Genomic DNA, 14,276 nt, shown 5'->3' on the forward strand with positions numbered 1-14,276 from the left:
CTGATCAAAAGTTTAAGAAAAAAAGAACAACCCCTCCTCAGTATTTCACTGTCAGTAGCTACAACTGTCGCTAAACTACGGACTACTTCAACAATAACTGAAGAAACAACAAAGGGAAAGAGTTTCTCTGGCCCGGAAACACAAATATACAGAATGGAGGATGGACAAATTTAACCTACATGAGTGGGTGGGAAGAACTGGGCTCTCAACAGAGATCATCACCATCATCATCTATATTCACATGAGGTAGACAGAGGAGGGAGAGAGAGAAGTGTAACGTCTCCTCCACACTAGCACCGTTGTGGCTGAAGAAGTAACACCAAATACAGATATGGTGAGTGCGTCTTCCTCTTTCATCAGATTAAAGAGCATAACTATCATTAATAATTAATTACTGTTATAACTTCCTGAATGCTATTGGACAAAACCTAGAATGTAGATAAATGTGTGATTTTCTTGTAATCCTTTCTTATTCGAGCCTGGACTGACATATGTTGACCTGGAGATGCATGTGCTTGTTTTACAACATCTAAAAAGCGACTATGAATTGTAGAACTGTTGTTTCCTCAAAGTTCCAAAGTCAATAAATGATAAATAATGATAAATGGTCAATAGTCACCTCGTATATTATTTTTGTGCAAATGACCTCACACACTTTGATTAGCTGCTAGTTGTAAAACATCGTTTACATTTCATCATCAACGATTCCCCTCATGTTCTGATGTATAAAGCTGTTATCACACATGTATTCACTTAATCCAAGCGCACCTCCTCACCTTGGCTTAGCCTCAGTGAAACATAAATAGCAACTTGCAAGACAAAAAATAAGATCAATGTCCCTGAAACATGGCTCTTTTTTTATGTCTTTTTTTTACTTCATTGAAAATCCATTTCTGAAGTGCCGCAGGTCTGAACCAAACATGCCGGGTCCCATCTGATACAAACACGTTTATTTTGGTTTCATCAAAGCAAAGCGTGTTCTGCAAAACATTGTTCAGGCTTATTCTCGAGTTATTTTTACAGTTTTGTGGGTGCTGTGTTTTCTGTGTGCCGCCTGCAGTACGGCTTCATCAACAGCTGCCTCAAGTCTCTAGTGATGGAAAAGTTTGGCCAAGAAACCTGGGACAAACTGAGGTTTGGGCACTAACTGTATAAACATACACATATTACACCGCAAGGCATTTACTGTCAAGATAACAACTGTGATGATGTTAAGATCTCTGTAACTAAAGTCATGTGTGGTTGCATAGCTCTCTAGCGGGGGTCCAGGACACCTTCATGACATACACAGTTTATGATGATATCCTCACTCTGAGTCTGGTGGCAGAAGCTTGTTCAATGCTGGGTAAGTGTTCAAATTATTCTAAATCCTGATTTTTTATTACTTTCTTTGCGATAATGCTCTGCAAATTGTCAGACAAACGGATCCCAAAAGCTAATCTTTGAAGCTCTGTATTCTGAGTGCAAAATTTCAGAGATATCACATTCACTATTGTAGACTTCAGAGTTACTTCTGATCACCAGAAGTAATTTGTGCCAAATAAAGACATTTTTAGATATCTAAAATCATAATGCCCTCGGCCTCCAGATGTCGGCAAAGAGGCACTAAAAAAAAGAAAAAAGAAAAGCATGTACACTGGGTATTCGAGGTGTGAACCTACATCAGTGCGTGCATGTGCTAACTCTGGTGTTAACAATGTCCCTGATGAAATCCAACAGCTGACACCCAGTGGGTGTTATTATGTACTTTAAAATCATTAAAAAAAAATAAAATATAAAAAGTCTGCAATGTTTTAAGAATATGTTTTCTGCTTTATCTTGTCGTTAGACAGCCTTTTCTAACTGGAAACTGAGGTTTGTAAACCGCACAGTGATTTTACATCACAGCAGCACACGGGAGTAGTAAATACACCACTGTCTCCATCAATAAGTTCAAACATGTTATTTAGTGACATAGCTGTTTGGAATCCTTCATTCAGATTGACCCAAGTGACACAAACTTACCACACGAGGCAGCAGTGGACCAGCAGCTCCTGTGTCCCCATGAGCCGTGAACTTTGGCGCAGGCAAGCGAGCTGTTGACGAACCTCAGTGTTCCTGTTGAAAAGGGCTGAGATAAAATAAATATTCATAGGTTAGTATGAATATCTTGAACAAAATATCCTGTAATTTTTTTTTAATACCATAGATTTAAATCTTGCAGTATCACTTTAAGGTCAGAGATGTATTTATATGGATCATATTTGACAAGGGACATTGATCGACTGTGAGACTTGTGGGTACACATACTGTATACAACATAACAAGCATTGTTTACTCACAGTCTGTCAACTGGGCACTAATATTTTCCCGTGGGTCTAATTATCTTGACTGTGCATACATTTGGGAATAAGCTGTAATTGAATATGTGTTACGGCTGTCATAAGACAAACACGTGGGCACGAGTCTGCAGGGTCACTAATATTATGTCATGGATATAATTGTTCTAAGTTGATGCGACGGTGCTCCTCTGTGTCTGCTTCGATGTTTCAGATGTCCCTGCTGACGTGTTACTGAAGCTTTTTGGAGAACACTTCTTTGTTTTCTGTAAAAACGCCGGGTACGACACGATGCTGCAGACACTGGGAGGAAATCTGGTTGAATTCATAGAAAATCTGGACTCCCTTCATAGCTACCTGGCTCTGTCCTATCAGGTCTGCATGCTGGTGGTGAAATAAAAAAATACACACAATGCCAAATGTGAGGTAGTTTCTTCCATGGCTCTAAACTAATCTGATCACACAGCAGTAGATCAATGGCTAAAATGCTTGATTGATTTTCTGTATTTTGTATTTTTTGCACAAAAGCATCTGCACAGTTCAAATAAATAGCAAGAACTTAAACATGTTTCTGCTTTTAGATTTATTTCTTATATGCAACCTGATCTGTATCGGACTCATCATTCCTTTTTCTTTCTTTTATCTTTTTTTAAGGAAATGAATGCACCATCTTTCCGAGTGGAGATGACAGACGATGGGAAGATGCTGCTTCACTACTATTCTGACAGGAAGGGCCTGCATCACATTGTACCTGGTAAAAACAAAGTCCAGTTTTAGTTTGTGGGGGGGAGAGGAGCCCCTCGTCTGTCCTTGCCTCGTTTCATATGTTTGTGTTAGTGAGGTAAACTGAAATACAGATTTCAAACACTGAAATCACACAATAACACGTTTGAATTTACTGATGGAGGCTGTGCTGTGATGCAAAATGGCAGCTTTTCTCTTTGGACTTTGGTTTTTAGACATGCGAGATGGTCTGTGTTATACCCTCAAAAGAAAAGTGTCTCGACTCAGAGGTGGAGGCAGGTTACAGCTTCAAACACTCAATCTCTACTCTGAATGCTGACCACACATACACAGTGCAAGGTTGCCCCCTATGGGCCTGTAGGCCTTACAGCTACTACAGTCGAAAAGTGAGATAAAGTGGCAAATATATTGTCACACTATTGTAGACTTAAGCAGGCATAGATTATATGAGTTTTTTGTCTAAAGTCAGTTTTTTGTCATCTTGGGAAGCTGTGTTTTCCCTATAAGTGAGCATCTATGTTACCTATAGCACAGTCAGCACTGACTATGTGTCACTGAATCTTACATCTACCCTACAAAATACCTAAACTACCTTTTTAATGAGGACCAAATACAATCCTCATTGCCCTTCCGTCCTGCTGCAGGAATCATGGAGGCGGTTGCCAGGGATCTTTTTGACAGCAAAGTGAACATGGTGGTTCTAAATCAGTCAGAGGAAGACGAGCGGACAGGCAAGAAGGAACATGTTGTGTTTCTGGTCAATCAGTCCAAGCAGGTGTCCGAGACTACAGACCAAGTACACTCAAATCACAGAGAGGTGGGAGTGCATCGTTAGTGTCTATGTTTCCTGTCTATGTGTTTCTGATTGTTGGCTGACGGGTTCCATGCTTGTCTTCCCCCAGGAGGCATTTTTCAGAAGAATGAGGGACAGATGTGCATCACTGGCTGGAAAAAAGAGTGGCTGGGACCTGATCAGAGCTCTGGTTCTTTCTGCAGAGGGTCAACTCTATTTTCTCTCTATATATATATATATATAGAAGCCTTTAGAACCTTAGCACTTAACATTTAACTTATGACCCTAACTAACAGCCTGGGCTGTAGAGATGCTGCACCTGTCATTAAATATGGATAAACTGAGGTAGCATGTGAGGAATGCGGTTGGACAGTGTATATAACTGAATTATTGTAAAACTTAAGTACTCCTCACAGAATAGCTTCCAAAATTAGCTGTGTGTGGATGACAATATTCTCACTTTAACCTGATTAAGAAAATAGCCATAATGATAATACTTTGCCATACTACCATGAAGCAATATTTTTTTTAGTACGGTTGTATGAGGTAGTGATGCAGTCAGCTATTACAGCCTTTTCTGACTGGAAAGTAAAGATTCTGTTACCTTCTAAACAACTATTTCTAGTCCAGGAAGAAAACCATTAGTTTTACATCACTGTACACAGCAGTTGTTGATCTGCAGGCATGTGAACGGAATATTATTTTAGCAATTCATAGAAATACAATAAGCTTAATCATGTCTTATTCAGTCTTATTCAGAATTAGGTCAATAGTGGGGTTATTAACACAGTCATTGATGGACTGGGTATGATTTATTTAATAGGCAGCCATCAGTGCAACTTCTGTCCATGTTACCCAGACAAGCTGTGGATGGAGGAGAAGGCTTTCTGCAATGCTTTTCCCTTCCATATAATCTTTGATAAAGATGTAAGGCTCCATGTTTTCTTTCCAGTACTTTCATAAAAAGGTGGGACTGCTTTATTATAATGATTAATTCATTGTCTTTGTGTCCGTCTGTGTCACTGTTCAGCTGAAGATCAAGCAAACGGGGGTGAACATACAGAAATTTGTTCCAGGTCTTCAGACCAGAGATGCTACACTGGACCAATACTTCATCATTGTTCACCCACAGGTGAAACGCAGCCACATAGTGAAGAGGTTCAACATTTTGTAAGAGAGGTGTGAGACAGCGTAGCAGCGAATATTGAAACATCAGCAGATAAAAACACTCTAGAGTACCATTACAATATTATTAAGCAACCTTGACCTCAGTAGGGCAACTGCAGTATGTGAGGAAATTATTACAATTTCAAAAAGAAAGACGCTTACTTTACTTTCACTATGGTATCTAATCTATGGACTTTAGTGCAGGAGAGTAAGATTTGATATTCAAAATACTGAGTGTAAATTGTACTAAAAAGTTTTTCTCCTGTCCTCCAGGTAACTTTTACTATTGAGAGCATCAGCAAGTTCATCAACAGCCAGTTTGTCTTGAAGAACTACAAAGACAAACATTCCACCCTCAAACTAAGAGGTGAACTAGCGCCACATTTTATAAACGCACACAATCAAATCTGTTTCTAAAGGCTCTTCTTTTTATCTTTAGTAATTATAGTAAGTATAGTTATTGAGGTGTGTGGGGAAAATTAGTGTAAGTGGTAGAAAATAGATTTTTACCTATTTTCATTATTGATTTTAAGTAGAGGTAGAGAATAAAGGACAATGCTGCACTGCAAAGGTAAGATAACCTCTATCATTTTCATCTGCAGGTCAGATGATGTGGATGGATTCTCTTGGCTGCATGTTGTACCTGTGTTCTCCAAAGCTAAGGAGCCTCCAGGAGCTTCAGGATGTTGGCCTACATCTGGCTGACCTGGCCCAGCACGACGTCACCCGAGACCTGGTCCTTCTCAACCAGCAACGACTGGCTGAGATGGAGCTGACCAACCAGCTGGAGAGGAAAAAGGTAGGAGAAAGTTGTGAGAAGCAGAGAATAATAAGGACTTTTAAGTATATTTGAGTATAAACCAAGCTATAGGACACCGAAATTCATAGAGATTTATGCTTCTTTTTATTTTATGGATATAAGTACAACAATAATGCTCTATGTGTGCACATGTATGTGCGTGTGAAGGAGGAGCTGAGAATCTTGTCCCGGCATCTCGAGGCTGAAAAAGAAAAGACGGAGACGCTGCTGTACGCCATGCTTCCGCGTCACGTGGCCAATCAGCTTAAAGACGGCAAGAGCGTCAAAGCAGGTCAGTGCGTCTGTGGAACTGTCCAGACTGACTGGTGTCGATACGTCTGTGTGTTTCTCTGTCAAACGGTCTGTGTTTCACAGGGGAATTTGAGGTGTGTACCATTTTATTCAGCGACGTGGTCACCTTCACAAACATATGCGCCGCGTGTGAGCCCATCCAAATTGTTCACATGCTCAACTCCATGTACTCCAAGTTCGACCGACTCACCAGCATACATGATGTCTACAAGGTGACGTTCTGTGGTTTTTTTATTACTACAGTATCACTACTGACAATACTGAAATTTAGATGATACACTTGCGACCACATTGGTGATAATATTAATCTCTAAATTAGAATCATTGTGGAATTTATGAATACTCACATGTTTAATTTACTTAGTAAATGGAACAGTTGACTAATTTCTGACTATTATTAGATTATATTCTTAACTATTATAAAAAAGAAGATGTGAAACTTTAATAACCAATTCTAACAACATGATAAAGATGTTCATCAATAGTTTTTGATGGTTCAGTCACAAATTGTTCCAGTTACCTTGGGCATTTATTGGTTTCCTGCAGGTTGAGACCATTGGTGATGCGTATATGGTGGTGGGGGGCGTTCCAGTTCCTACGCAGTCCCACGCTCGGAGAGTGGCGAACTTCGCCTTAGGTATGAGGATAGCCGCCAGAGAGGTCACCAACCCTGTTACGGACAAACCCATACAGGTGTCAATTTGTTCTATGTTTCTCTGCAAAGTGCTTCATCTACAGTAGCTTCCCATACTGTATGTATGCGATTGACGTGTGTGTATGTACTGTATGTGTGTGTCTTTAGATTCGTGTGGGCCTCCACACTGGCCCGGTGCTAGCTGGGGTGGTGGGGGAGAAGATGCCTCGCTACTGCCTGTTTGGAGACACTGTTAACACTGCTTCCAGGATGGAGAGCCATGGTTTACCTGACTGCATTCACCTCAGCAATTCCACATACAGGTGAGTGAGAGTCTGCCATCTCCTGTCCGCCAGGGAAGCAATTTGGGAGGACTAAGTTCTTGGTGGTGGGTCTGGGTGAGTCTTGGTTGCGGTGGTCCTGGGCCTCTGTCCGTGGTTCTATCAGTTCTTATTCTCAGGGGGCTGGTTCAGAGCGGCCTCGTCTTCTACATGTTGAGCGCATGGCTGTTCCTGATAATCTCCTGTTGGATGCAAACAGATGATTAAGTATGGGGACATATGAGTGGACAACAATGTGATTGACAGCTGGTATCATCGATCTGGTTGCAGGTGATAAATGATTTGTGATTCTTGTCTCGTATTTGAGCCTCATCCCCCGTACCACACCCTCCGTTTGCCCTCTCTGCAGTGAGCTGAAGGACACAGGGTTCAACATACAAGAACGAGGGGAGATTGAGGTGAAGGGTAAAGGCCAGATGGCCACTTACTTCCTGTCGGGTAACTTGCTGGTGTCAGAGGACTGGATCATGGGAAAAGAAAACGGACAGACCTGTGTTTATGAGGACACTCATGGCCACATTGAAAGAGGTAAAGGAGAAAATAAAAGAGGGTATCGTTTATCACCGTGTAAACTAAAAAAAAAAAACGTTTCCTACACATTCTACATCTGGACAGTATTTTTCATTTTCCAAATGAAAGTTATTTTCATTAGTACATAGGACAAGTTTGCCTTCAAGGATTTCAGCGTGGAAGGCTGTCTGTCTTTCTGTCAGCAAGGCTTCCTTCTCAGAAAAGCTTTCTTTGAGAAAGCTCTGAAAGCAAACTCGTCCTATGTCCTTGCAATTGTGTGGCCTACAGAACCTTGACAGCATCCTGCCTTGCCTGCTGTGACTGCAATCGTACAGTTGAAACATGACTTCATGCAAAGGTTGCATTTCAAGCTGTTTTCTGATATAAGCTCCAATAATGTCTAGAGAATTGGGTCCAGAGTAAAGGAGCAATTAGGGGTTTGGTGTCCTGCCCAGTGACACAGCCACATACAGACTACAGGAGCCAAGCTGAGTTATGTGGGTGATCCATTTGCTGATCCTTGGGTCATTTATCATTTATCTGATTTATATCCTATAAATATCCAAGATATCAGTATCAGAATGGTTAAGAAATACTTGATAAAACTACTTGTTAATATGGATTATAATATGCTGTTTTTAATGCTTTTCTGTTTCTGCCTCAGTGGGATAAGAGAATCTTTATTGTAGAGCTGAAACAATTACTCCATTAATCGATTATTATTCAATTACGAAATAAATCGTCAACTATTTTGATAATCAGATTAATCCGTTTGGAGCTTTTTTCATGATTAAAACAAGATTTCTTTTTCAGCTTCTTAAATGTGAATATTTTCTTCATTTCTTTGCTCCATATGACAGAAGAAGAAATCATTAAAACTGAATAATTTTGGTTTGTGGACAAAACAAGAGAATAGACATTTGAGATCAACATTTTTTAACGTTTTCTGACATTTTATGGGCCAAACGACTACTCGAGTATGAAAATAATCTTTAGTTGCACCTCTACTTTGTTGTCTTGTATTTTTTTTGAGTTTGAGTTTGTGCCAGAGAGGAGTATGTGCAGGCACACTGAATATTCAAACTTTAAAACGTATCTCCGTTTTAGATGCTGACAAAGAGCCTGAGGTGAGAGGTGATACGGACACGCCCACAGATGGACTCAGCACCTCAGACCCCTCCCACTTCAAAACAATCACCCCCTTTGCCTGGGACATTAGCTCTCCATATGAGACCAATGAGAACAGCATCAATACACCTGAAAACAGCAGACTCTGCGTCATAATCTGACTGAGAGCTCACTCACATTTATCGATATGAAATATAGGGTCTGCTATGGTTGGTAGGATTTGTGTTGCGTTATTCTATATGTATATTTCCATAATAACCTTTCAGCATCATGAGGGAGAAAGACCCTTCTGCACCTCTCAGCTAAATCTGTACCATCACAGAAAATCCTGACCAATCACAGGGTAGTTGAGAGAGAGATGATGCTCCTATCTGGTCCACTGTCCAGAGGGTAGGTAGGTTCACTTCAGGCCCCCAGGTCTCTGTTGCCTGGGGCAACTTATTCTGACGCACAAATCCACAGGGAAAATCCTTGTTTTTTTAGCTTGCAGGAGCTGTGTACCTGCTGGTCTATTGCTGCCCTGTTGGGAAAGTTTGAGTTCAGACCCTGAAGTTACAGAACAACAAAACTGAACTCACTGATAGAGGCAGCAATGGATCAGCAACTCCTGTGCACCATGATGTAAAATGACAGATTTTGATGGCAAGACAAACTTCCATGTCATTTATGATCCTGATTTGTGTACTTTTAATATGAAATTTAACACATTTAATTCCTAAGGTCACTGCACCACCATGTGGTGCCTGGACTGAAATACATCAGGACAACATGAAAGATGTGACCATGTAAGACCAAATTACTGTTAGATTTGTTTTGATTTACTCATGAATAATACCAATACTGGTGTGCATGCTTTGTCTCTTTTTTTCCCGCAGTGAATCGTGGGTTTTAAAGTGATAATAACAGCATGAGTTTTGTGTTTCACTTATACACACACACTTCATAAGCTCACTAGTCCTGCTGACAAAAGGGGGCTGGAGCTGATAGAGTGCTGCCTTGTTAGTGTGCAATTTTAGAAATGACTTAAAATGGCACATAAGCACATGAGTAATGTGGGCGTGTGCTCACACACACACAGACATGCACACATGGAGGTTTGCACAGCTTTTCTTCTGAGGACAAAGCGGCTGATTTCCATTCATTTGAACCGCTTCAACAAAGCATTATCCATAACCATAACCACAATGTTAAACCCCAACCCTAACCTGGACCTTGACCTCACCATTTCAATTCAATTCAAATCTTGGTCCAAAACACTTCCAGTTCCTCAAAAATTAGGTTCTAACTCATTAGGACCAGGATTTGGTCTACATGAGGACTACTGGTCCTGATAAGGTCAGTGTTCATGCCAGAAAAGGTCCTCAAGAGGTAACAAATACAAGCCTGTACACACATACACACACAAGGACACTCTCTTCACTGTAGTGGGTTGTGTAAGAAGATAATGGCTGAGCCAAAATCAGCCTACTTCAGTCCATGATGACACATGGTGTGTGTGTGTGTATTTGTGTGTATTGCAGAGGTGAGATGAGTAAACCATGGCATTTATTATGTAAGCATGACGACTCAAACGGATACAAACGCACTGTAATACTGCCTTCCAGCAGGTTAACACTTTGGCAAGAACACGTCCACATGTTTGATCTGTTTTTATCAAATCTTAGACATTTGTTTTGTAAAGTTCTCACACAATGGAATAAAGAAAGAATATAAAACCTGTCTGCTTGCCTTGAGGGTGGTATGTGATCTCCTGGAGCGAGCAACTCGGCAGCCAGATGGACTGGGGTCATTTCTAAATTCTTAGCCTTGTTTGTAATGTAACTTGGCCTCCCTGAACTGAGGCATTCCGCACTTGTAAACTCCTTCCTGATTTCCAGGTGCATTTGTCTCGAGACATAAGTTCAAGTAGTGATCGGGTTATCATGACAGTTGGAAAGGTCAGGAAACATGTTCTCCAAAAATTGTAGGCCCAATCAGGCATTGATTTTTCAGGCCTTGTGTTAAGTGGCTAAAATAAGTACTTTCATAATTGGTTGTCATGTTTTCACTGAGAGCGACTGTGTCTGAGCCTGGTTCTCAGTGGTTCTCACTGTATTGATTTCTCTGAGGAATTTCAAATTTTTACTCCCACTCCCTACATTTGAAGACAAAATGTGTACTTTGTACTCCTTCCATTCTCATTACCTCACTTGTGAAGTACTGTATGGAATGGAATGGAATTATTGATTCTTTTTATTTTGGTCTCTACACGACACCTTCCTGACATCAATGCTGATTTCAACCTACGACATAAAAGACGCAACAGAGAGGAAAGGTCAACCTCGGAGTGAGGGTGACACCGGCAGTGATGCAGGGAACTATGGCAGAGCAGATTAATTAAAGGATGTTAATAAATTACCTTATAAATAAAATACTTTGTATATACTAATGTATTTTTACAGCGATTTATAAAACAGGGGAAAATGGCAGAAACAAGATCTATCCATTCTTCAGACAATACTTCTCAATTCAGAACCTTGCCAACATTGTCTTCATTATGTCATTTTTATTTTTGATTGGATTCATGTTCGAGGCAAGAGCCAAGATGGCCGTACTGTTCATTCAGCCTCAGTACAAAGTCACCACACTGTCACCAGAGGAAGAGGTGACACTGTATCATTACAGATGGAAAGATGGCGGCACCATCCTCCTCTGTTTCTTCATAGCCATCTTAATCTAGGAATATGGTCGCCGTAGTGTGCCGGGGACGCAACAAAAATGACGTCATATGCTATGTGGGGCCGGGCATGTCAACTCCAAAAGGTGTCGCGCCGCTTGGTCGTGCACCTCTGACTTTTTGTAACTTCTTGATTTTCAACATGGACGCCTTCGAGGGAAGACTGGTCGAGCAGCTCTGCTTGACTCTTCTGTCCATACGCACCCTGCCATTGAGGCAAATACTGCAACGAACAACACGTTGAGCATAAACGCCTCTGTGCATGGTTGTAGGTCACGAGTCACGCGCAAGCATAAACAAGGCTTTACTCCATGCGGTCACAGGAGTACTTTTTGGATAAAATCAACCAGGGACTGCACTTCTCCAAAAGCAAGAATACCAAGTTCAATAAGTCAACTGTGTGATTCACATGGGTCTTAGTGTGGAGTTTTTATACTCTCATAACAGAAGGATTTCTCCTGCATCCCCGTGTACACCTCAGGCTTCAAGTGAAGCTTTTCCTAACCCAATATCTGCTACACTTCTCTGCAGCCTATTTATTAAATTTCCCGTGGGTTTGGTACTCCTACCAGTACTGCTTCACTGATCAGAACCATCAGAAAATGTTTGACCCGTGGGCAGTTAGCTTTGTGTTCACACGGATATCCACTGACCCTGATTTTACTGGCTATCGCGTAGATTGCAATGAGAACCAGAGGCTGGACTTAGAGTTAGGCAACTTCAACACTTTACTAATTAGGATGACTTTTTTTTACTGCTGGTATGTTTGCCTTCCAGCTAAGGCATTGAGGGAATTTAGACATGAACAAGATAACTGCAAGAAGGCAGCCCCTAAAAACAGCCCCTACGGACACTTAAGAGCAGTGTTGCCAACTTAGCAACTTTGTATTCAGGCGCCTCAGGCTACTCTTTTTCAAAAAAGTGACTAGTGACAAATCTAGCGTCTTTTTCTGGTATTATTGGAGACTTGTGGAGACTGACGTGAAAGCATGCATCATTATCATAACTTCTCAACGGACAACGGGTGTGCCTAGTGTGGGTGTCTTCATTAATTTGTTAATTTTAGTGTTTTTATTTGTCACCATGAATCTTGACTGCTTACAAACCTGCTGCTTTGTGACACCTTCAAACTATATGTTTTGGTATTGTTTTGATTATCTGGCCTCAAGAAATTAGGTCATAGCACAAACAATTAACATTTTCTGAGAACCCAGATGTCCAGTGGAAAAAAGCAGACAGAGATGGTGACGAGGCTTATGGGACAAATGGCTCTGTGATGGAGTCATCAGGTGATCAGGTGGACGGCCCTCATGGTGCAGCGGGGTTGGTGGGAGCGGCTTTTGTGGCAGACCTTGAACCTCCCATGCTACGCTGTGAAGCAGCAGACACTACTCAGTGGCGCTAACAGCAGGCCACAGTGGGCATGAGGGGTGAGTTGCCGTTGAGTTGCTAGGCAACGGCAGCACACAGAGAAGTGAGTATAAGCTGGTGTCCTGCTTGAGAGTAAGGGTTGGTTCGGTCAGTTTAATTGTGACAGCAATGAATCTGTGGTCAAAAGGGGGAGATGGAACCAGGGACAGGAGGAGGTTTAGAGACAAACTTCTTATATCAGAAACACCTCATTTTACCATTTTATCTAATCCAGATGAAGGTCCTCTGATAGTAATTCAAAGAAAGTTAAAGTTTGGCTCTCATTGAAAACATGGCTGCTATTGGGGACATCATAAAATGTATGATAGTCTGAGATATTTCAAGAATGTGTTTGCCGCTTTATCTCACTGTCATACAGCCTTCTGTGAGTGGACTGAGGTTGGTTTTTATTTTTATCTCCTACACCAAATTCCATAAGGAAAATCAGGGATTTTACATCACTGCACACATGAGTTGTTGATCTATTGATGCCTCTGTATAAGTTCAAATGTGTTATTTTGTTATTTTGGTGTGTTTGAAATCCTAGATCTTAGATTTACCTTTTTACCCAGCAGCTCATGTGTCCTCCCCCCCTGGGAACGTAACAAAAAAAAGAATGAAGATATTTCTCAACTCAGTTGAAACTGAGGTTGGGATTTGGGAGTTTTCAAAAAATCTACCCCTATTCTAGTAATCCAAAGCTAAATGCAAATTGGTGAAGTACTCTTTTAAGTGGGTGCATATTCTTTTAGGCGAGTCTGATTATCAGCATTTAGGGATGCAATTTGGCCACCAAAACAAGGCATTTTCGGTTTTCAGCCAAAAGATTTTTAACATCGAAACAACACGACCGAAACAGGATGTAATGATGCATGCAAAAACTGCAGCCAGCACGGTTTTTGGTTTCGGACAACAATTTTGATTCCACTGCATTCCTATCAATAATGCCAATCCCCAACTAATTTGAAGCTCTGTACATGGAGGCCAATTTATGACTAAAAGATACTGCCTAAGCAACACATTTGACATTGCAGAGGAATGAATTCACTTTCAGCCGTCTTGCATACGAACAGGGAGCTGTGTAAACAAGGTGTCAGCCGAGGATCAAAAAGAATACAGTTCTCTAATATTGATCAGACAGATGTGCGGTTGTCAGAGCAACTGCAGCATGTGCTGATGGAGCCAGACTCGCAGAGAAACATTAGGTCTCGGCTTTGGACGGGTCAGTGTCAGGCCGTCAACAGGTCATCAGGTCTCCACCACGATCTGTTCTGTTTGTGATTACACATGGTTTGAGATGATTAGGGTGTTTTTCTATAAAACTCTTCCAAGGAAAGGACCACACATGCATTAAAATCAGATGATTATAGTGGGTGTCCTGTCTGTAAATCATTTGGAGGATTA

General features: G+C 41.1%; 1 protein-coding gene across 1 annotated transcript; it reads left to right on the plus strand.

The window, feature by feature from the left end:
- Positions 1–1,066: 1,066 nt before the first annotated feature.
- On the plus strand, positions 1,067–8,907 carry gucy1b2 (guanylate cyclase 1, soluble, beta 2; the record flags this gene model as incomplete). The annotated part of the gene is made up of 16 exons (XM_083900885.1): positions 1,067–1,134; positions 1,251–1,345; positions 2,533–2,693; positions 2,973–3,072; positions 3,707–3,879; positions 3,965–4,061; positions 4,679–4,782; positions 4,886–4,987; positions 5,296–5,389; positions 5,625–5,821; positions 5,990–6,113; positions 6,197–6,345; positions 6,680–6,826; positions 6,936–7,090; positions 7,458–7,636; positions 8,726–8,907. Exons 1-16 carry the CDS (start codon positions 1,097–1,099, stop codon positions 8,905–8,907), a joined length of 2,097 nt encoding a protein of 698 aa, XP_083757011.1. The 5' UTR covers positions 1,067–1,096.
- Between the last annotated feature and the right edge of the window lie 5,369 nt (positions 8,908–14,276).

The sequence above is a fragment of the Microchirus variegatus genome, assembly GCF_963457635.1.
Source record: "Microchirus variegatus genome assembly, chromosome: 1".
NCBI lineage: Eukaryota > Metazoa > Chordata > Actinopteri > Pleuronectiformes > Soleidae > Microchirus > Microchirus variegatus.